General features: G+C 45.4%; 2 protein-coding genes across 4 annotated transcripts in view; one reads left to right on the top strand and one right to left on the bottom strand.

Annotated features, from left to right (window-relative positions):
- Window positions 1–18,442, top strand: part of lrpprc (leucine-rich pentatricopeptide repeat containing) — a 36,201-nt gene extending 17,759 nt beyond the window's left edge. The window contains exons 24-38 of the mRNA XM_011603132.2: window positions 2,284–2,408; window positions 3,688–3,794; window positions 6,783–6,851; window positions 6,929–7,019; window positions 7,482–7,624; window positions 9,048–9,165; window positions 9,295–9,421; window positions 11,304–11,392; window positions 11,469–11,673; window positions 12,915–13,042; window positions 13,225–13,340; window positions 15,095–15,169; window positions 15,313–15,397; window positions 16,366–16,508; window positions 18,096–18,442. Of these exons, the coding sequence (XP_011601434.2) occupies window positions 2,284–2,408; window positions 3,688–3,794; window positions 6,783–6,851; window positions 6,929–7,019; window positions 7,482–7,624; window positions 9,048–9,165; window positions 9,295–9,421; window positions 11,304–11,392; window positions 11,469–11,673; window positions 12,915–13,042; window positions 13,225–13,340; window positions 15,095–15,169; window positions 15,313–15,397; window positions 16,366–16,508; window positions 18,096–18,164 (1,690 nt within the window). The 3' untranslated portion in view covers window positions 18,165–18,442. The remainder of the gene's footprint in view (window positions 1–2,283; window positions 2,409–3,687; window positions 3,795–6,782; window positions 6,852–6,928; window positions 7,020–7,481; window positions 7,625–9,047; window positions 9,166–9,294; window positions 9,422–11,303; window positions 11,393–11,468; window positions 11,674–12,914; window positions 13,043–13,224; window positions 13,341–15,094; window positions 15,170–15,312; window positions 15,398–16,365; window positions 16,509–18,095) is intronic.
- abcg8 (ATP-binding cassette, sub-family G (WHITE), member 8) lies at window positions 300–23,458 on the bottom strand. 3 transcript variants are annotated; one of them, XM_029834812.1, is made up of 15 exons: window positions 23,320–23,458; window positions 22,699–22,800; window positions 22,472–22,619; window positions 22,127–22,365; window positions 21,916–22,048; window positions 21,500–21,769; window positions 21,230–21,383; window positions 20,874–20,972; window positions 20,606–20,805; window positions 20,435–20,511; window positions 20,068–20,335; window positions 19,855–19,982; window positions 19,614–19,782; window positions 3,468–3,586; window positions 300–429 (listed from the first exon to the last, which is right to left on the bottom strand). In XM_029834812.1, exons 1-13 carry the CDS (start codon window positions 23,362–23,364, stop codon window positions 19,645–19,647), a joined length of 2,001 nt encoding a protein of 666 aa, XP_029690672.1. In that variant the 5' UTR covers window positions 23,365–23,458; the 3' UTR covers window positions 300–429; window positions 3,468–3,586; window positions 19,614–19,644. The 3 variants fall into 3 exon arrangements, with proteins under 3 accessions (XP_029690672.1, XP_003963936.2, XP_029690674.1); XM_003963887.3 differs by having other exon boundaries at window positions 21,251–21,383; XM_029834814.1 differs by lacking the exons at window positions 300–429; window positions 3,468–3,586 and adding an exon at window positions 7,456–7,619.
- Between the last annotated feature and the right edge of the window lie 42 nt (window positions 23,459–23,500).

The following is a 23,500-nucleotide window of genomic DNA, read 5'->3' as shown; positions in this document are numbered from 1 at the left end:
TCACAAAACAGACACACCGAATATTGTTTCAAAAAGGTAGCTTCTCATCACAAAGGAGGCATTAGTAAACTTCAGAGTACTTAAAGCCTTAATACAATGGCCACAACATTGGTACTCTGATTCTATCTAGCCATCTTTTATAACAAGTCTTGAGTCATTCATAGGCCCCTTCATTCCAACAGTCAACAGACAGTCTGGAGGAGGAGGGATGAGGACAGTGCTGAAAAGAGGACAAAGCAGGCATCACTCCCCCTGCACCCGTTTCACTGTTGCATCAGCTCTAATGACTTAATGAACACTTCTCTGGCAGATTAGCCGCTGACAGCCCGTCAGATGTGCCTCTCCGTTAGCCTTCATGTCCGTCTGCTCGCTATTGTGTGCTCCAACTTGCTGCTCTTCTGCCAGGCAGGTTTCTCCATCTGCTACATCCTATAAAAAATCATTAGCATCAGTCAATGCTAATGATTCCAACAAACCAGTACTGAAAAGGAGGGCCTAAATGGGAAGACACACCAATATTTTTAATTGGTTACATGGTTGGTAGTGCACTGATTGTAATCAATGGGTTAACGCATTAGTGATCAGTTCTCATCAGAGGAGGAAATGCTGATCTCTTTTGAATAAAAGAGGCGTAAAGAATGGTAGAAAGATGGGGTATAGCAGATGAGATGGAGAAGCTTCCCTGTCTAATCCTTCTGGTTTCCACTGAGCAAAATGGCCTTTTTCAGGCTTAATTGGCTGGAAAGCAGCTGACATGCAAAGTTGAGGACATTAGGAGGACCGCGCGTTGCGATAAATGGCAATGCAAAGTGACAGTTAAATTGTACCTAAGGGAAATTAACCATCTTTCAACATCCTTAGCTCTTTTTTGGGAGGATCAGTGGGTGTAGAGAGGAAGAGAAAAGATGAAGGGAGGGTGTAATTGTAATGCCAGTTGTCATTTTTATCTTCTAAGAATGATAGGTGCTCATGGGTGTTAAAGATTTTTTTATGAGGAAAGAAGGGATAGAAGAACCCTGGAGTTCATCAGGGTTTTGATACCGTACTATCATGACCCCCTGATGCCCATCTTTATGAGAAAATGGCATCAGCAGTGTCTCATTTCGAAACATACATTTCCTGCCAGGATCCCTTCAGCGTCCCCTCCCTGGTGATGTCATTGTGTCTCATCGCTCTCTGTTTTAAAACATGTCCTAGCCTCTTTTCTGTGTAGTTCAATCAGCTTGTTGTGCGTTTGAACAGCCTCTTGACTGTTGCTGCTGAATAAAGCTGTCCCTCTTTATTTCAATTAGCAGACCTCTTTACCTTCCAACCCTAATCACTCCATTCCTCCTCCCTCCTGCGTCTGGCTCACGTAATCCAAGGTCACACCATTTCCTGTTTTTTTTTTTTTTGTCCTTTTTCCTTATCCATTTGTCTAATTGATTAGAGTAGAAAAGGCTAGAGTTTATACCCGACTGCTGTGTCCATCCTTCTCTTCTCTATCTGCCCCATACTTCCACCATAGGTGTCCTATCTGCTTTGACCTCTGTGTGATTGACATGGTAATTACCCAATCAACAGATTGATGGCAGTGCTGTCACAATAGAGGGGATTCGAGTGGTCTCTCTTCCTCCCCTTCCTCTCATTCCCTTGCTTCTTCCCTCATCTCTGCTCTAGTTATCACTCTGTCATCTGCACTCATCCAAACTCTACGTAGTCTTTTGTTTGTTCATTCACTCAGCAACAGTAGGAGGATAGGTTGAACAAAAAAGGGCTGATATAAGATGGGGGAGCCAGCAGGTGGTGTTTGGGGGAGGGTGTCATGTTTTTATGCCATATTCCTGCTAAATTGCTCAGTTGGTGGTCAAGGTCATCACACAGGAGTGAGAGTTGACAGTGTGAAATCAAAGGGAGATGGTTAGTAGGACAAGAGAAGGAAAGAGGGGAGGTGTGAAGGGGATCAGGCTGAACGGGAAATGAGAGGAGCTGAGATGAGGGGGTAAAGATCAGGTAGGACCTTTTGTCTGCTCCCATATTTCTCCTCTACAAGGCTGTCCAGAGGAATATTGGTAGTGTGCGTGCCTGATGCGTAGAGGCCAAAAGACTTTATCACCCACAGTCATGCTGTCACGAATTCAAAGACCTTCATTGTTGGGCCGGGTCCAAGGGCGAGAAAGAGGGTCACTAGTTTAATAGTCTCTGATTCACTCTGCACTCACCAAAAAAATCCAACTGATTGAACCGAAGGATAATCTAACTATTTTCTCTTCACTTTCTGTTTCTGTATCTTTGTGTGCACAGTAAAAACCTATCCGGAGCTCTGGAAGCAGCAATGGAATGTCAGAATCGCTACAATCAGCTGCCTCGCATCCATGACATCATCATCGGCCTGGTGGAAAAAGGAGACACCGAGCTGCTTCAGAAAGGTGACACATGTCTATATTTCTTGGTTAATACTAGCAACCTGCTTCTTAAGCTACTCTTATGTAACACTAGGAATCATTAGATGACCCACAACCAAACTGTCAGTGGGTCAGATTTTGTAATTTTATGCATAATTCTATATCAAACACAGCCCAAAGTTGCAACGTGACTGAACCTGAACACCCCGTCACTTCATCCTTCATCTGTGATTTTGTTTAAACTTTACTTCTCCTGGTTCCAACTCTGTTGCGTTGTCATGAAAGTGTAGAAAACAGCTGCAAATAGTAGCAGAATGCGTCAGAAGTGTGGACCACGGTCACGCTGACGTATATTGGCCGATTGTGTTTTGCTGCCTTCTGAGAGCAGCTGGATGAAAGGGCTAGGTTCAGGGTGCTGGAGGGGCAAGTGGTTCAGGAGCACGTTAGTTCCATCCACAGTGTGGAGCACCTCTTCACCTCCCTTGCTCTCCTTTCACCCACTTACAAATTAAAGCTTCCATCTCACCCTTGACTCTGCCCCATTTCCTCCTGAAAGGACTCACATTCTCAGACAACAATTTAACTCTGTTGTCCCGTCAACTACAGGAAATGTTAGCCATCCTACGCATGCATGTAAATTATCAGAATTGAAAGTACCTTGAGTTACAATTGGCTGGTTGAGTACTGCAGCCTTCTGCAGTGAAGCCTGCTCTCTTGCACCTACACTTGAAAATAAATCTGACATAACCAACTTACTTGAACCAAGTTACATCAGCCCTGCAAAATTCTTGTCAAAACACCTCAGCATTGAGATTTGAGCTGTAAAATGCTTTTCATATAATAAATCCTTGTAGCTTTGGTACATTGCGGCGTCTCCAGTGGATCTTGTTTTCCCTGCACACTCATATCACTGAAATGCCTTAAACAGGATTTTTATTCATCAAGAAAACAGCAGAATTGCAGCCCATTGTTCTTCTGTTGACTTCAGTTGACAGCGAAGGAAGAAGAAAGAGATTATTCTTTCCCTCCATCTGCTTTGCTGAATATGCAAGTGTGTGAATGTAGGTTGGGTGTGTTTGGTACCTGTCCTGAAGCTGCTGGACAGCGATAGCATGTAATGCTGAGCAGAGCACTTTCGCAGGCTTAGACTTTCATCTGGGGCTTTATTCCTCAGCAGTGTTGATGTGGCTGTCTAGAACATCCTGGCAGGAAATGTAATCAGAATGAAAAGATGAAGTTTATTGTCTTTTTCCTTACTGTGGAAACATGTTAATTGTCTGTCCTCTGCTCTGTTTCTCTTCAGCCATGGACTTTGTCAGTCAGAAGAGAGGAGAAATGACCATGCTGTATGATTTATTCTTTGCATTCCTTCAGACGGGCCGTTACCGGGAGGCTCGGAAGATCATTGAGGTAAAGACACACAAACAGGAGCCTTCTTGTTTCTGTTGGATGCTTAGTTTGGGGACATTAACGTGATTTTTCTCTGCTCTTTCACTACCTTATCCATATAATTAACTCATCTTTGTGTCTGTTGCAGTGCCCTTGTCACTGTAGGTGATGTTTAAAGTGAATAACAGCCTTCTGTTTCACCATAGTTCCAGATTTTACATCACCCCAAGCATCTTATTCAGCACTAGATTCAAAGGGGAAATGTGCTAATTTATTAAAGCATACTTGTGTTGCAATGATTCCAGCCTCGTTCGTATTAACAGCAGATTGAATGACAATGATTTTCTTAAAATGTGCAAACAGGAAGTAGAAATGTATGTTTCAGGTTCCTTTGTAGTCACATCCAAATCATGATATGTTTATGTGATATGAAATTCACATAATCCATAGAAATGTTTTTTACACTGTCTCATATTTCAAAAGAAAAAATCCCTCATGCTCAAATGTAGAGGAATCTAAGTGAATAGATCTTTTGTTTATTTGAAGTATTTTACTGTACCTTGCTTCGACTTGACTACATCTTTTAATCCTGAAGGATATGTGTGATGAAAAAATCATTGCATAACAATAAGGATGACATCTGTACAATTGACCAGCATGTAATTGCCAAACTGTCTTTGTCCTTGCAGCTCATTTGACCTGAATATTTCATGGATATTTATTCCTTTGTCATTTGAATTCTTGCAGTAAGCTCATGAGATTAGTGTGAGAAAGATGAGAGCAAAGCGAGCAGATAAGAAGTGATTTTTTTTTTTTGTTTTGTTTTACATGGATAAAAGAGGCAGGTGGTTGGGGACTGGATAGCAGGACAGAGAAATTGATAAGTAAGACGGATAGAGTGATGAACCTGACATTAGAGGCAGAGGAAAATGGGCATTATGTCGGATGAGAACAAAAGTGGACTGACTCTGCTCTTCCTCATGCCCTGGTGTGCACTAAAAGAGGGATTTTGTCCCTCTTGAGGATTTTTCAAACCCTCTTAAATATTATCGCCATGTTATTGTTGCTCTCATTCCTCTTCTGCATGATTGTCTGTTATCCTTCTTATAACAGAAATCAGGCTTTGTGTTAGTGATGTGTGAGATTGCTGATGTCGTGTAAATAGGCTACAGATATACATTTTATCCTTCATGTCAAGTAGGTTAGAATGACAAAATCTTTGTTGCATTGCTACAGTATGCAATATATAGTGTCGGCTCACATTGACCTGATACATTTAAATATTGATTTTACTTTTAAGTTATTATTCATATTGGTTATTTATTTATTTCATCATTGAATGACTGCAACATTTTCACCAGATATATTGTAAAATGAGATATTCAGAACAAAGTACTTTTGCATTTAATTTGAGTGGATATACATCTAAAGTTATACTGTAAAATATAATGGATCTGTCACTCAAAGTCACTCATCTGCACAGATACTTTTTGGCCCCTGAGTGGTCGTCCCTCTCTGTGCTGTTTGGTATAATTGGCAGCTGATTAATCACAGCTAATTAAATGTAATGGTAGAGAAAGGTGGCCAATTTTGTGCTAAATGGTCATGGTTGGCTAGAGGATTGTCTGGTGGCTGGTATTATTATCGCTGCATGTTCACGTGTAATGGTCAAGGTTAGGTAGTATTGCTAAAGAGTGGTCATCCATTATGTGTTTTTACGTTACAGAGAAGTGTGTGTGCGCGTGTGTGTCTGTGTGTTTGCTAAGTGGTCAGGTGATTAGATGAATTAGAACATTTGGAATTGAGATGGTGAGGTGTTGTTAAGTGGAGGTAAGATACAGTTGACTCTGCTTGCTTTTATGCATATAAGCATGAGAGGAAATAATTGTAAAGATATTTTCTAGGTGCTTAAAGAGTCAGAGTGAAACGTTCCGCTGCACATTTGTCCGGTGATGGAAATGGCTTTGTTCCTTAATCTTAGAGTGTTGGCGTTTACTTTTCTTCCTGGCTGTATTGTTTTGATCCATACGTCACCGTGTAAGCAATGCGTCTTACTCCTGAGGATTTTGTTTGTGCCCAGATTAGCAGGATTTCCCTCGGTGCCTTCAGAATCCTGAACTCGCAGTCCTGTGAGTAGTTGAGTGCCGGCTCTGTAAGACTTTACTAAGAAAAGGGAATGGGATGCAAAAAGATGGAGGCCTCGCACTGGGCCTTATTCTCTAAGAAGATTAAACGGACTGAGAGAAAGTATGTGCAACACATTTTAATTTGTCCCTTTGGCTGGTTAGGTAAGAACATAATGCCTTTGACTAGGCTGGGTGGAGGGATGGAGAGGCAGGGAAAAAGACCAAGCGGGAGATTTAGGGGAAGAGGAGATTGAGAAAAGTGGAGATTGAGAGAGGAAGGGATGGCAGCAGTCTTTTCTTGACTTCCCTCTCAGTCTCACAGTATGATGAACTCCCATCCAAGAGGCCAGCGGGGATTGAGCGCCGTTGATCCCCGCTCAGATTAACGTCCTGGCTGATCACTCTGTCGCTTTTTTTCTTTCAGACAGATTATCAGAAAGAGAGGGGGAGTGAGATTTCTCAATCTCTGTTTTATTCCGATTTTATCAAAGCCCCAAGAGACAGATGAATCCCCGATCACTGTTATTTCATGATAATAATCATCCAGTCACTTCACATATCAAGCTAAACCTTTGCTACATGAGCCTGCAGATCAATCTATGTCAGCCCTTATTTGACAGCCTGCTCATACTCTGCATATTATGGGTGTCCTGTAATCCAACACCGAAACACTGTTTATGTCTGCCTAGGCCTGTAGCTCAACACGCTACCACCACAACCTCCTTCACAACAGTGATATGATTGCAATCATAGTAAAAGTACCGCTACAGTAAATACACTATTTTTGTTGTGGGACTTTAGTGGAATCTCTTGTGTCGATAGACAATGATCCAAACTGTTAACTATCTTAATTGTTCTTTTTTTGCTTGTTTTTCTCATCTAGACTCCCGGGCTGAGGGCAAGGCCTGGACGCTTGCAGTGGTATGCAGAAAGATGCATTTCTGCCAACCAGGTAATCCAAGCTCTCTGTCTTTTCTTGTCGTCAATGGCAAAGAGCAAACTTTAACATATTATTTTGTTTGTATGAAGATGGAGCCTTTGGAGCAGATGGTGGACATTACAGCAAAACTGTTTGAGTGTGACAGAGATGAAATGTACAGTTACATCATCCGTCTCTGCAGTAAGTCTACACGGTTGCAAATGTTTTTTTTGGGCGTTCTTCTTTTATTCCATCATAGATGTCGTGATCTCCTATATCTGAATGTTCCAGAGTGTGTGTTTAAGTATGGCAGTGATTTGCTTCAGTCAGAAGTTCCAGCATGATGTTTTTACTGCAGCAAAGAGCACAACACATAGTGATTGTAGTGTTAACGCTGATTGTCAAGCCATTATCCCCACTTTACTTTCACTCTCTCGCTCACACACACACACACAGCCAAACACACAAACACAAACACACACCACTAGTTAGTGCGCGTCCAAATTACAGAATAGTTGAGGATTGTTCAATTGATCAGATTAGTGCTCTGATTGTCTCTCTCAGCATGGAGCACTTTGTTAGAAATCACTATAAGCTAAAGCCGATATGGGCCGACACCCCTTCACGTGGTTGTGTCACATCAAAAAAATCTTATGATTTCAGAAGAAACAAACGACTCGCGGAAGGCAGAGGCCGTTTGGACGAAGATGCAAGAGGAGAACGTCATTCCAAGGGAGAGGACCCTGCGAATGGTGGCAGATATCCTGAGAAATAATGGCGAGGAGGTGCCCTTCGAGGTGCCTGAGGTAAAAGAGAAAACAGTTTGTTTATAGCAGTGCCCAGTAATGCGCATTAGATACATTTGGTATTCCAAATAATAATTGCCAGAAGGCATCCTGAGGGGTAAAAAGCAGAGCGGATGAAATCAAAAGCAGAAGCCAAGTGCAAAGGAGTGAAAAAGTGCCTGAGGTCAAAGATAAAACACAGCCAGACTTCACTGACGACTGAGCACAGATTACTGTGATGCCTGCACATGAATTTGTCATCAATCTTGAATGAAATTGGTTGAGTGGAAGGATGGATAAAAACATGGCTGCAAAAATGAGGATTTTATTTCAAATCCCTTTTTGGTTGGCTTTAATTGTATTCTAGAAACTGGTTGTTTTCACCTCTGATATTTTATATTTATTGATTAGTGATGTCGCTGATCTGAAAATGCAGCCCTGTCCGTATTGCAGTGGGTTTTAGACAAATATAAAAGCTTCTTCCAGCAGGATGCTGCAACACGCTACCACCACAACCTAGAGTCAATCTAGTCATATGTGATGAAAGTCTCACAAAAAGAGAATATTAAGTGAATTCTGCCCTGAGTCAGAGTTAAAATTTAAACCCACAAACGCAGGACGGTGTTCTGGTGTTGTTCCTGTATAAATGCTTTAATCTGTAGGATAATCAGGTTTTCAACTCTAAGCTCACGATCATGAGGGCTAACCTTGAAAACCTGTTCTCTCTCTCCCTCGACACCCCACTGCCACCACCCCCGCCCTGCTCCACTTTAAGCTTCCTTTCATTACATGCAGTGAAAACAGGATTGACACACTGATCTGAAGTGTGGTCAATCAGACAGGCTGACTGGTGAAGGGAATTACAGCCTGATCTGTCTGTAAATCTGTAATGCCAGACTAATTTAGCCAGCAGCTAAATGCTACCATATGGCTGCATCTGGATTCTCAGTAGAATGTGTGCATGTGGCGTTGCATGTGTTCTGACCCAGATACCAGCTGAGCAGGAAAGTGTGATTTCTTTATTTTATTTTTTGCTCTTAAATTGATCAGTTTTGTGTCTTCAGACTCCACCAATTCCTCACCTTTTCTTCTCCTCTGTAGCCTAAAGTGTGATGAGACAGGGAGTGAAAGCTGTTGCCTGGAGCGTTGAACTTGGGGCCCCCTTGGGCTCCTCAGCCGACACCCTCTTTCTGACACACACTCAGCCTCTCATATACACACACTTTTCTCTTGCCCCAGGGGTGCCAGACCTAATTTGCCCCTAGCTGATACAGCTTAACCCCCTCCCCGCACTGCTATACGGGTGACTGAACATGAGTCAACCTTGCCCTTTCTGTTCAGCAGCATTCTTGCACTCACCATAGCACACACGCTCAAACACATATCCTCTTGGATATTTGCTGTGGTAACTTTCGCCTCTTGCTCTTTTGTCTGTGATTTTCAGACCTGGTACACACAAACTAATACCAAAAAAGAGGCCCAAACCAACGAGACCACACGCAGCAATGTCTCCGATTACCAAGTTCGTATAATGAGCCTCTGTAAAAAGAGCAAAGTCCAAGGTAAGCAGTGAGTTCTACTGTGATGTAACCCTGAGTTCCGATGTAACTGCCTTTGAACAAGCAGTTTGCTCTACTAATCCCATAATATTAAGATTAAGCTCATATTGTGTTTTCTGCCTTGCTCCTCAGAAGCCTATAGGCTGCTGAAGGACGCCATTGAAAAGGGCGTAGAAGTAGGGCCCACTCCTTATGACCATGTGATTCGGAGTCTTTTGTCAGAGGGATCCATGGATGACGCCATGGCAGTCAGGAAGCTGTGAGTGCCGTGATTTTACGCTAACACATGACAACAATCGAGTCTGGGTCAGTGACATCACACCTGATACCGATCTATGAATTATATCCATATTAGACACAGTATCCCAGAAAAGCACCGCAGTAAAACATTCGCCTCACTGTCAGGTGACCCTGGCCCAATACTGCGCCTCCTCAGTCGACATGAGGATTATGTGATTGTATGCTGACACACTCCACCCTGCTGGATACAACGGTGGTCCTTCCTATGTTCACACAGACACACACTAACCTTGGCTTTCTAAGAAGTGGGTGACTTTGCGAACCAATAACAATCTTCTGCCAATTCGTAATGTATCGTGTGTTGTGGCGCTGATCCTGGGGACGAGTAGATGACAGAGGTATTAGCATAGCTGTGATCTTTGCTGTCACACTTGTCTTTTTTTAGGTAATCTCCTTGTTTTCTTTCCCATCTGTCTCTTTTGTTCTGTCATTTGTTCCTCTTTTCACAGGGAAAAACCTAAATATATTTTAAAGAATCATTTGTGGGAAATCTAACATCCGTTTCGCCCCAGTTTTCATCTCTACATGGTTTCGCACTGTTCCGCGAAGTAATCGTATCAATTTGAGACCCGTGTTTCAACAGGCACGAGGCAACACAAGTGATAAGAGATCTCCAGTCTATTTTTGAATTGGTTTATAGCATCCCTGCGTGGATAAAAGCTTTGTCTATCTGGCCTCCAAATGAGAAGAGAAATGAGCTGAGTGGAGAATCTGGGTAAGATGAAAATGGTGAAGAAAGTAAGGAGATAAAAAGCTGAATAGGAAAGGCCAGATTTAATCACATACGGGGTTAATGAAGACGCTATAGGCAATGATTCTGTGTGTGTGTGTGTGGGTGTGTGTTTTTGGGGTAATCTGTACAGAACTGAGCAGTAGGGGTGCTTATGGCAAGATTAAGGGATTGGGGAAGAAACTAAATGTTGATGAGAGGAAGCGGTAGATGATGGATTCATTGGCTGAAGCACCCAAAGCACCGAACAGGAACACACAGTCAAGGTGTGTGTGTGTTGTGGAAAAGGGGACTGAGGACAGCCCCTGAAGATTTCCTTTCCTTTGATAAGAATAATTCTGAGTCTCCTCTGCTTGATCTTTATGTGCCAGAGAGCCGCCGGAGCTCCAATCTGTGGCCCAGGCAGCAGCCCGCCACCACGGCTGCTTGGACTGGTGTCACAGAGGAGATAAGGATTGCCGGCCTGATGCTCAATTGAGCGGATGGATTAATCTGGTTGCAGGGCTATAATAAGAAATAGAAAGACAGGAGGCAGGCTTGATTGAGGTTTTAGTGGCGATGAAATGAAAAAGAGGAGGCTGAAAAGAACCCAAAATGGACCAGCGAAGAGAGTGTAGAGGAAGCAGTGATGAAGAGCGGCTTCTGGAGACCTTCGGCAGTTGGCCTGTGATGGCCTGACCCTCCCACAACAGTGCACACACAGATATACACACATACAGACACATTTCAGACTCACACAGGGGCTCAGCAACCTTTAATCAAGTGTCTTGTCTAATTTTAGGGTCACAGCAGGAACTTGGGATCACTATCACTTACTGTACATTTGTTTCTATTTCACCTGATCACGCGTTTATCCACCGTTTTCCTCAGAGGTCTAAGGATGCCACAGTGACATAAAGGCAGTATGATTACAAATATTTTATAGATGACGGTAAATCTAATCACATTAAATCCAGTTTTGGCAGTTTTGTTATTCTGGGACAGAAGTCTGTAGTCTTTAGATGTTAATGTGATGCATTACAGCACCGACTGATGACCATGGGTCTATTGTCACTAATGACCAGGAGTTTACAGGAGTTTGTAAAGCTAAATCAATCTGTCTCCTCCCCAGTGCTGAGTCTCATATGCCGGGTTTCAGCCTGAGTGATATCGCCTCCAGTTTACTCATCATCACGCAGAGCAAGAGGGGCCAATGTCACGGTATAAACCAAAGCCTTAACACATAAATAAGGTAATTTAATTTACACTTTTTAAACCTTCTGCCATCCCTCCACAGAGGCTTTAGAAAACTTTAAGGCCATGCTGTCGGGAGACCGAGTGCCCTCGCAGCTCGCCATCACCAGGCTGATCCAGGCTCTGGGAAAGAGCGGCGATGTGGAGGGGATTCAGTCAGTGGAGTCGCTGATGAAGAACCTCGGCACGACCCTCAACCTGTCCAGCATGGTGTTTGTCAACAACACAGCTCTGGCACACATCAAGAAGTAAGAGCTTCTGAGGGCACAGGTGGCAGTTTACATGCTAGCATGTGCAGCTGTGTTTGTGGAAGTTATCCCGACGCCTGGAATTCTTCCCATCAGAGTCAAACACCAAACACAAAAACAAGTGGTGTTTTAAACACGGCTGGCGCTGAGCATAACATTGTTGTTTTAATCCTGGACAAACTGTAGCACTTGGTATTAATCATTTATACTGGCTGTAAACAGTTCAGCACAGTCAGCAGCATGTGACAAAACCAGGTTGACACACTCCTAAAGTAAAAGCCGAGAGAGTGGGCGGGCGGGCGGGGCGTCAACTACAAACAGGAAACACCGGCGTAATAGGATTATTCATGGGTTGCTTTTAATGTCATGAAAACACCCATCCTCCAGTGCCGATTCCTCGTGTCTCAAACAAGAGAGAACAAAACATAAAGCGCATTGTGCATCAAACTTTCATCGCGCGGCTCGCCACATTAGCGCCGTCCTCCGGCTGGCGCCGCAGCGGCCCCGCGCCAACTCGGAGGGACAGCAGGAAGTGAAGTACAGTGAGACGGTCTCACGCCTGATTGGCCATGGCTGCGCGGGCCTGTCGTTCTGAACCCTGACCTCTGGGAGCCGCGCCGTGAGCAGGTTTGACACGTGCGTCCCCGCTGTATCTGAGTCAAGCTGACTGGTTAAGAGCCGGGGCGGAAAAGCAAGCAGGCCGGAGAGCAGAGCGCCACATTTAGAGGGGCCCCCGCTGAATTATTCAGACGGTCCCAGTCGTAACAATCTGCATAGATATGTCCCCCCTCTACCGGCCGCTGCTACACGTCCGTACATAGCGACCCCCCCCTGCAATGTGTTAAATATTCATTAGCACTGGTGATGGTGGAAAGGGAGCGGGGAGCGTAAAGTGTTGGGAGCGAGGCTGCGATGCCAGATTGAGTTGTTGAAGATTTGTTGTGTGCAGGCTTTGTTTAGTTGTGAGGAGCTCAGCAGAAAAAAAACTCGAGGGGTGTGAAAAGAGTTGCTCTGCACTGGGACGTCTCAGTGGAAGCCCAATAGAACCAGTAGCCAAACTTCAACAGCGGGAGGTGGGAGTTGAGACGGTGTTTTCCGTCCGGTTAACTACTTTACAGTGTAAATCCACCACAGAAATACGGGCAGATTTAGACAGAACTGCTGCGGGATTTCCTTCCATGAGCCAGATTTCTTTCTGTTTCTGTCTGCCGACCACCACTCTCCCCCTCCTCCCTCTTCAGTGGGCACGTGGGGTCAGCGGTGGAGCTGTTGGAGGAAGTCTACACCAGACCGCAGAGCAGCAGTCCCAGCATGTCTTTCGTCTTCAGGAAGGTTTTGGAAGAAGGGAACGACGAGGCTCTAGACAAGTGTAAGACTCACAGTTTACTATCTTTGTGAGGACTTTGCGCTCACTTAGACTCTAGGTTTTTGCAATCTAACCTCAAGTTAGTTCATGCCTTCATCCAGATGGTGGAATGAGGTTAATAAACACAGTAAAACACATTCATGTTGATGGAGGAAGACCTGAACAATGTAAATGTTGTGTTCCAGTGAGCGCCATGGCAGAGCGGCTGGCCAATCATTTTGCCTGCTACAGACCGGCGTCTGACCTCTTCCTGCAGCTGCTGGACACTGACAAAATCGAGGACGCCAAGTTCTTGTTGGCTGTGAGTACTCGTTTCCTCTGGCCTCCTTCGTCTAACCGGGTGGACGTCGGCATGACCAGTTTGGTCCCCGGCCAGTTTTGAATGGGCTCTGTGTTATCATGAATCGATGTTGACGCACTTTGAGGAAAGACTGTGGATCCTCACGTCGTTTTAGCCGTGATCCTGTGATCAAATCTGGGGGGGGGGGGGAAATCCAAGTGATCTGATTGGTTATGCAGAGTTTCTGATTCGACTCACCTTTGAAAAGGAAGTAAAATCTGAGCAATGCACCAAGAACCCTTTCAGATGTCTGTTTTCTCCTTTTTGTGGCCACTTTTGATAAATTTTAAATAATCTGGACCATTTTTCCCTGATGCCTTCACCTCTTTCTGAGTGACTTGTGCTCAGCTGAATTTTAAACTATTATATAAAAGTAATTCAGACGTTGGGGGTGGGGGGGATGGGAATCAACATGGGAACCGCTGATGAATTTAGTCCATCACAACTCCCCCGCTGCCTCGGTGCAGTTGGCGGACCCCCACACCACGGCCGTTAACTTATTCATCCAGCCACACATTTATGTCAAGAAATGCTTGCACACATTCCACCACTGATGGTCTGGTGGTCTGGAATGGGTCTCTTGATGCTTCACTTATTTAGACACCTCCTATATTGCAGCCGGGGAATGAGTCAGAAATGGGAGCAAAGGCGTGCAGGATGAGCTGTTGAAGAAGGTTAAGGGAAGATGACGATAGCGTCCGAACTGGGATTCTCTCTTTCAGGCACGCAGCAGCCACCAGTCACACCAGTAGAGGTGTGCTGGGCAGGCAGATGTAGAGTTGGGAGAGAAGAGGGTCGAACTGGAAGACGGATGACGGCGTCATCCCAACGTCCTGACTGATCAATCTTTAAAGAGGGATGTCTGACTTACATGAATGTTAATGAACATATAGATTTCCTACTAGACTCATCTGTCCTGCACTAGTGGCTGCTGTCAAAAAGGATCTGATTGGTTTGAGGACGCAGCGAAGGTTCAAAGATTTGCTGGAAATGGCGATAGAACCTCGTAGCTGCCGCTTAAACTCCCGCCTCCAGTAGATGAAGCCGAGTGTGGATCAGCCCGGCACACGAGCAGAGAAGTTCAGGGTCGCGCAACAGCTAACTGTTTTAACTGAAGGTCGTTTATTAAACATGAAGCAGCGCCGCCAGTTTGAGATATAAAATATGTAGGATCCAGGAACACATGCTGATGGCGCCGGACGCTCCGGCTACACGGACGTTGCTGTTCGCACAACGTTCCTCCATTTGTTTCTCACGTCACCCGCTGGTGCAGGAGAAAAGGCAGATGGAGTCATTAGGAAGAGAAACGGTGAGACGGAGGCGAGAAGGGTTTTCAAGACTCGTCCAGGACCTCATGTGTGATGATTGAGGGAACGCGGAGTCGTTCCCTGGGTATGCAGAGCTTTTAGGAAGCCTGGCCGGTCGTATCGGCGCCTCTGGGAGTCGTCAGTGAAGGAAAAATGGGAGAGAGTGAAGTGGTGCCGTGTCGGTCTGCTTAAAAATATTTAGTCATTTTTTCAACTCTGTAAAACATTAAAAGCCACCGGCGTTTTTCTCTACACGATGGAGGACTGAGACACGTTAGTTTCTGCTCTGTAATGAAGTTGAAACTCTGAAATGACCTCATGAGCCAATAATAAATCATTTTATGTGTGTGGGATCATTAAGGAGTCCTAAATAGATGATTATGTGGAATGTTGTGGTGTTTGTTCCAGCGCTGTAACGCAGTGGCGGAGCAGAGGGATGTGCTGGTGTCCTACATGGCTGGAAAAGCTCAGACTCCTGGTCAGGTACGCTCCCAAACAGGCTAACTGTTGTTTATAGCTCAATGTTTATAGCCTGAGCTTGGTCAGGTAAAAGTTTGGAAGCTAAAGACCAACTTTTCAAGTGAAAATCTCTTCAAGACTGTCTGAATATCTGTATTTCCACACAGGTTGGCCGGATCAAGTCCCTGATGAGCCTGATTCCAGACTTTGCCGAGAAATACCTGCAGTACTCGTACCTGATGAAGTGTCACTGTAAGAAACACACGCACGCACGCGCGCTAGATCTCTGGCCTGTCAACATTAGCAGGCACATTAACAATTCATCGGGCGTCTGCGCTCGAGCACGAGTGCAGTCATAAAGGGGTTAGAACACATGTCCTCTAATGAGTTAGCTGTCCTGGCTAGCCTGCCGTGCTAATCGCAACATGGTCCACCACTCAGCTGTCTGTTGTTGCTCCCGGACCGCTCCACCTTTCTTTTACTCCTTTCAGTCTTTTGACCTCCTTCTGCGACCTCCCCTCTTTTATTTTTACCCTCTTTGTCTCATCTCCCTACCCTTTTGTCTCCCCTCTTTCATACTTGTCACACCAGAGATAAGAGGACATGACTATTTAATTAGCATCAGCCAGCCGGCCGGTCAGGGCAGCCATTGGAGACACAATTAGAGATGCTCTGCTGGCCTCTGTTCTTTGCCCATCTTTGTACTTTCTAAAATTGGGACCTTTCTTTTACTTTTTCCTCTTTAATACTCACACACTCCGCGAGTCCTTCACACTTGTGCAGCCCAGCATTGATCTAAGTAAGAAGCTGTCCCGGCTGATTTTGGCTATATAATAATGTAATCATCTGACCCTCCGACGTGCATCAGAGCGGTTTCCTGCACAGGTCAAATAGCTTTTCAGATTCTCCATTTTCTATTGTCCTTTCACATTAAAAGGAAAACGGTGCTGTTTTGAGTTTGGTTAATATGCAGAGCAGCGGCGTGTTGTGTGGAGGCCTCGCCGTAACGCTGATCGCCAACAGGAGGGGGCCAGAATATACCTGCAGTGACCTCCACAGCTACCCCATGCATGTGTATTTAGGTTGCATTGCCATGGGAAATCGGTCAACGATAAATGTCTGACTCATACGCGTGTGCTGTCATTTTTTGCGTTTACGCTGGAATTAAAGTTTGACATGTTTTTCTCCCGTTTGCTGACATTTTCCCTTTCGCCTGGCAGTCATGGATAAGGACTTATCGTCAGCCAAGGCGCTGTATGAGCAGATGCAAAAGGAGGGCGTTCCCGCAGATGAGCTGTCACTCAAACGCCTGGCTGTGCTCTACCGCAACCAAGGAGAGACGGCGCCCTTCCCTGAACCACCGGTGAGTCAGGCACCGATCTGTGAGCTTGTATCTGCCTTGATGGGGTCAGTTCAGGGGGCTAGGGGGGGGGGGGGGGGGGTGCGGAGATGGCCACGTCGTTCCAGCCGCTAAATTACAGGAAAACTCTGAAAACATCCCCTGACGCTTTGAACACCAAAGGATTAAAGAACAACTGCACGGTCGACCCTCTCATGCACGCTTTGCTAACAGGCGCTGGCACTTGTGCGGCTGCAGTTTTAATGGGTGCCGCAGCGTGTGTGCATGCTACGTTCTCCGCTTGCCATCGCAATGTGACAGAAGAGTGTGTCCGGCTGGGGAACTTCAACGCACACATGCCTGCAGCATAGCCCATAGTGTGTGTGTGTGTGTGTGTGTGTGTGTGTACAATATATAGTGTAAGTGAGATGGTGTCACTGCAGTAGCTGCTCACTTTTTCTAGCTTTTTTTTTTTTTTTTAAAGAATTTCAGCACGTTGCACATTTTGTTAGTTGATGTAGCTCTATTTTTGCCAGCACACACACACACACAGACACACACACCCCTTGGCCTGGCCTCTCAGCAGCAGTACTTTAATGCGCTGTCCCCTGGAGGCAGGTGTACACGGAGGCTCACCTCTTACTTCCCCCTCACTCACCTGCAGTATAAAGATAGAAGGAGGGAGGAAGGTGGAGAACCTGCTGCATTATTCACCAAATGTCAGGATAGTTAACTGACGACTGGGGTTTATGAGCGAGGGAACCGGAGGAGTTGCAAGGAGAGGGTAAGGTCACTCGTCCGTGCGTTCAGAACTTTTCTGCAAACAGGAAACTCCGCGATGTTGGTCCAGGCAAAACCGGACTGTTAAGATGCACGAAAATATAAGACACGGATTTTTAAAGCTCAAATGATGCGATACGTTGTCTGGGTTCAGTCTCTGCACCAGCTCCAGGTTGATTTGATGTTCTTAAAACCTTTCTATCAATTTGCTCTAAATGGGTCTTCCTCGCTAAATCAAAATCCTCATCAATCCTCCTCAACTTCTCAGTTTTCTAAATGTATTTTATGTGCAACCTGTGAAAGAAACAATCCCCAACAGCGACAGAGAGATCTCTTTTTTGACCTGCCCCTCCCAAACTCTGGACTGTTTCTACATAAAGGCGGTGATAAGAGTTTTCACGCTGAAAAGTGTTTGAGATCCCCACTTGGATAGTTTTTGTCCCGTCTTAAATCAACTATTTATCAAAATTAAAGAGTACATTAATTATCAAAGATGGTGGTGTACTCTTTTAACTTGTAGCCTCCAGAAAATAAAAAGGGCCCACCCAAACACTTTGTTTGGATCAAAACGCAGATTAATTAGCAGAATGCTGCGTGTTTGTAGAGCATGCCCCAAATCCCTTATTTGTGTATTAATCTGGATTTATAGATGAAACGAGACAACTCTGTCGGTTGATAGACCGGTTAAACTGGCCCAGGAGGGATTGACTGGCTGCTTAGTTCTGGGAGAAGCTGAGATTGAAGCACACGCGCACACTCTCACACACACTCCTCTCATGTCTCCGAATATTTTTGTTTCATGGTGTTTAATCTGTTTCTTTCTCTTTCCAGGAGTCGTTCAAGTTTTATGCAGATAAACTGAGGGAGCGAGTCAACAGAGGCCAGGAGAGGACAGACTAATGAACCTTTGTCTTCACATCAAAATTCCAACCCTCCTTTTCTTCCTTCCTTCCTTTCTTTCTTTTTTTTACATGTTTTTGGAGCAGAAATGTGAAAGTATTGTGTGTTAGCGGTTGGGTGTTGCACTGTCCAGCGATGATTATGATGATGGAGAAGGTTATGTACAGACATATTTATGCTAATAAATGATGTTGGAGATCTCATTTTGTATTACTTCAATCTGAACTTCAATTAATGATTTTGAATCATTTTGATTAAAAAAATAGCTGGAAAAGGTTGCAACTTGTTTTAGTTACATTTCTACTTATTAACCATGCCTGTCCAGCTGCATATGGAGCCTGTCCAACTCGCTGCAGAGCCCCAATGCAAGCAATTGTGGGTTTGGTTTCTTGCTCAAGGGTACCTTGGCATTACTCTGACCACTTCCAGAACAACTTCCATGCTTTGTCTGCACCGTGTCTTGAACTGGGACCCCTCTGCTTCTCAGCCCAATCCTCAACAGACTGAACCATCTCCCATCTTATTTTGTTTATTTGCATAATTACTACAAAAAATTGAACTGATTATTTTCTGCGGTCTCTGAAGATGATGGAATATTGATTATAAATCCTGATTTTATTAATGAAAAATAGGTAGTATAATTTTAAAACCACAGGTTTGAATGACAACCTCAATTTTAACTCAATTTGAAATATCAATAATTGTACTTAACACTCTTAATTTGATTTTGGATCTGAAACATTTGTAAATTATTTTGTCAGACATTTGCACCGGTGCAAAAACATGATTTACACAATCTTTGATGGATAAGGACACAAGTACAAGTTCTTTTTTTCCTTAAGTGTGACTTACTAAATCTCCACTGGGCTTTTTTCCCAATGCCCCTGATCCTAGGAGGCACAGTTAAGCTTAATAACCTTACATATACAAAAAAGATAAAGTGGAAAAAGAAGATTGAAACTGCAGCAAGCAAAGCTGCAGATGGATATCTGCCAAGGAGGCGCTTTGATCGCCCAGAAAGACTGAAGAAAACAGGCATTTAACCATGATGACGCGGTGCTCTGCTGCCATCCAGTGGCGAGCAGTGGTACTGTAACACCCTGTCAACCAGTCAGCAAAATACTAAACATTTTCAATTTTAAAAGATTAGCGCGATAAAATAAAAACATTTCAGGACCAACAGTTTAAGAATTGCTAGATTTATAGCAATTGTATAGGATAATTTATACCCTCCTGACACGTACTTTGTTATTTTAATATAGTTCTACCATTTGTGACATCTGAAATATACCTAATCTGACCATTTTTTCATTAAAAGACAGAAATAAACAAAAAAAAAAGACAAGCATGACTCGGTGTCGATCCAGTCAAACTAGAGCCCAAATTATTACCTTAGATTTTTAAAACAATAGCAGTTGAGCTAAAAAGGAAAATTCAGTGTGTAAGCACCTCATGGTGGTTGAAAAACATCCAGATGTTTTCACCAGTCTTGGCTGGACTTCTGCTTGATGAATTTCAAGGAAATGTAATAGAGAACCATGAAGCCCAGGCACACTCCGAGCAGGACCAGATAACATGAATATAGGGGATACTGGTTCATGTTCATGGCCTCCACCACCTGAAGGAACAGAAGACTCTGGCGTGACACTGCGTGAGAACTGACTGACGTTTTTAACCGTTTTTAACTCACATGTATTCCATCGACATTGATAGTGATGTTGGAGATGGTAACAGGGTACTTGTTGCCCCTGAACTGCACCTGCAGCATTCCCTCAAAGCCCCAACGCATGAAGGAGACATACGAGATCCAGGAGGCCACTGGTGGAGTCGGAAAAAATGTGTCAAAGGCAGCCAATCACAAGACGGCCTTAAGTACATCTGCGCTCTCTTTTGTCCTCCTCACCGAGCCACATGTTCTCAATGTTGATGACAAAGCCTCCAGTCAGGTAGAAGACGGTGAACAAGGCGTTGCCCATGAAGGCCGAGATCTGCAGGGTGGGCAGGGCAGCAGCCACAAACAGAGCCATGGCTCGGCTGCAGTACACCATCAGCCACGCCAGGAGGAAGTTGAGGAGGAAACGATCGGGGGCCTCGTTCAGACCGGCCAGCCAATAAATGGGCAGACTGTAGACCAAGGTGAACACGCAGTGCTCCGGTAACTCCCCCAGGACCTGCATACACAAAAAGAACACCTCACATTTACACCCTTGCTGGGGTAGCTCAGCCCGGTGGAGCGAGGTTGACCCCTGCTGGAGACTGAAGATAGTTACCTTGGCAAAGAAGTAGGAGGTGACAGAGTACATGCCGTCCTCCAGCTCGTGGTACAGCATGGCTCTCTCAGAGTGACCTGCACAGAAAAGAACGCATGAAGTCACTCTGACGTGGACGAGAGGTTAAAGGTTACAAATGAACGCATCCGAACGCCTAAAGGCTAAACTTGCATTTAGCTATGACGTCCAGCACCACAGCGAATGGAGTGAGAGCTCCGATCATGTAGAGGAGCGCCACCGTGTCTTGAATGGACAGACGCTGCTCTCCTGCTCCAAAGTAGAGGAAACCGACCAGCAGTGACATGAGCAGGGCCTCGAAGCCGTGGACCAGTAGGGTGACCAGGTCTCTGTAGTCGTTGTACATGTGGCGTCTGGAGGGGAAGAAACCGGCCTTAACGTGACCATTAAACACCGGCGCTGGGAATGCTGGGAATGTTACCTGATGAGGATGGTGAACTGCTTCAGTTTGCCAGGAAGTCTGTCTTGTTGCCTGGAGATGGTGACCACTTCACTGTCGGCCGCGTTCGACGGCCCTGGGCTGCGTGAAGAACCCGGGAAGAAACAACCTCTGTTTTTCACTAATTTAGAGCATTTCCAAATTTTTGTTTTACTTTTTATAGTTTGAAACTTTGCTCTGTCAGCAGGAGGGTATTTATTCAGCCACACCACCTCTCTGACCCTCGCCTACAGCTGGGGCTTTACCTCCTTTGAGACTACAGCTGCGCTGTGACAGGTGTTAACAACATAATTCAGACCTACGGGCTCAAAGCAGATATAAACCTCGCCTACACGCACCACTCAGACTGTTCTGCTGACCTTTCAGTCGGCTTCCACACGTGGTCCTCTGTGTGCTGGACGCTCTCCAAGAACCGGTTGGCCAGAACAGAAGCCCGCTCCAGACATTCGGCCTCCCGGTCCCGACTCCGTCGATCAATACTGATTAAATCAACTGTAAGTTCAAAAACAAATGAGGATTTAGGTCAATGCTACTCAGAAATAACAATCATCGGTGCTTCTATGCTTGGTACCTTTATTAACCAATTGTTATGTTCAACATTTACACACCGTAGAAGTCGGAGGGGTTGCAGTATCGTGGGCAGGGGTATCCCAGCGAAGTAAAGTATGACACCATATCACGAGCTGCTCCGCAGTAAACGGCCGAGCCCGAGGACAGCAGGACCACCAGGTCAAAGAGCTGGAAGATGTCTGACCTGGGCTGGTGGACGGACAGCAGGATCAGCCGGTTTCCCCGAGCCAGCCGGGACAGCGTGATGACCAGGTTGTGGGCTGTGAAGCTGTCCAACCCTGACGTGGGCTCGTCCAGGATCAGGATACCTGAAACATATCGACACACCGATACAAACGCTGCGTCCACATTTGTCCCGAAAACCGTTCGTCTCCTTCAATAGACTGAAACAAAGGCAGAAATTTGATAATGTTGGTTGGCAGGACGATGTGTCTGGGACACCCCCCCCCCTCACCAGGGTTCCAGAGCAGCTGGACAGCTATACTGACTCTCCTCCTTTCTCCACCTGAGACGCCCCTCACGTAGTCGTTTCCCACCCGGGTGTGAGCGCACTGCCGCAGCCGCAGCTCTGCAATGACATTGTCCACCTGCGACGGGCGACAGAGCGTCTCAGGCGCGTTTCGAAACCGCAAACAAAAACAAACAAATCGAGCCCCAGGTCTCACCCTCTGGTCCCGCTGAGCCTGCGTGAAGTGGGTGGGGAGCCTCAGTTTGGCCACGAAGGCCAGAGTCTCCCGGACGGTGAGGTGAGGAAGAAGGCGGTCGTCCTGGCGGACGTGAGCGATGCTCTTCTTCACCAGCTGGGGCGTGTTGGGCCTCCCGTTGATCAGAACCTCCCCGGATGTCATTTCGCCGCCTTCGTCACGGCACGTGATTATATCAAGCAGAGAAGTTTTCCCGCAACCTGGAAGACACGTTTATATGCTCTACTTGTGTGATGATGTCACTTGGAGGTGCGGGGGTGGGTTGGGGGGGGGGGGCCCGGGGGCTTCCTTTTGTGTTGACCTCACCTGAGCTGCCGATGATGGCCAGCATCTGTCCGCTGCGGACTCGGAGGCTGAGGTTGCTGATGGCTTTCTGCTTGTTTCCATTCATCGCCCACGGCAATTTGAACTCTGATAACCTCTCATACCAGGGAATGTGAGCCGCTGTGTCCACCTGGACGCACACACACACAGAGGGTTAATAATGCTTGACAATGCAGGGTTGCGCGACCTGTGAGGGGGCTGTTTGTTACCTCATAGTTGAGGTCGTTGACCTCCAGCTGGTTGCACCCTCCACTGTAGGTGAAGTAGAGGCTGCTGTCTTCTTCAGTGGAGAACAGTTCTGTGTCTTGTCTCTGTCAGAGCAGAGATGTCTGGTGAACCACTCACACACACTGGGTGCTCCTCACCCAAACATTAGCGTCAGTGAAGTTAGCCTATGGTTGGCGATCCTGCGCACGTGACTCAGTGCTGATGCAGAGAACTTTGTCCAGATTAAACAACCAATCGTTATTTGAGGAGTTTGGACATAGTCGCGTTAGAACTGCAGGAGTTCAAATAAAACCAGTAAGATTCAAGTTTTTTGGGATGTTTCTGTTTATGCATAAATCTCAAATGAGACTCTCAACAACATAGTGATGGTTTATTTTAACGTCATCAAATTTATTTACAATAAGCATGTCTGACATTGTCCAGTCAAGTTATCAGATCGACTGAGCTGTTTTTTCTCCCCAACCATTTCACATGATTATGGGCAGAAAAATGACCATTTCAAAGAATCAGAATTACTGAGAAAGAATTAATTTGATCCTTAAATAATCCAGCAGAGGTGATTTGGGTTTGTTTTTTTCTCAGATATTGCGGAATCTACTAACCTGCACTAAGCTGCTGGTGCGAGTGAGGCCGTCATCTGTGTCCATAACGGTGATGATGAGCGATGGGGGCTGCGGTGTGCTGGGTTAAGAGGTCAACGCCCCCCTTTCTGGCTTCTCCTGATCAGTTTCTCCTTCTTTTTGGATTGATCGATATCTCTTTTTTAAGCAGGAAGCTGCAGCT

Source organism: Takifugu rubripes, chromosome 4 (assembly GCF_901000725.2).
Source record: "Takifugu rubripes chromosome 4, fTakRub1.2, whole genome shotgun sequence".
NCBI classification, from domain to species: domain Eukaryota; kingdom Metazoa; phylum Chordata; class Actinopteri; order Tetraodontiformes; family Tetraodontidae; genus Takifugu; species Takifugu rubripes.
The sequence above is the reverse complement of the archived record's forward strand: the minus strand, read 5'-3'. Positions and strand labels throughout refer to the sequence as shown.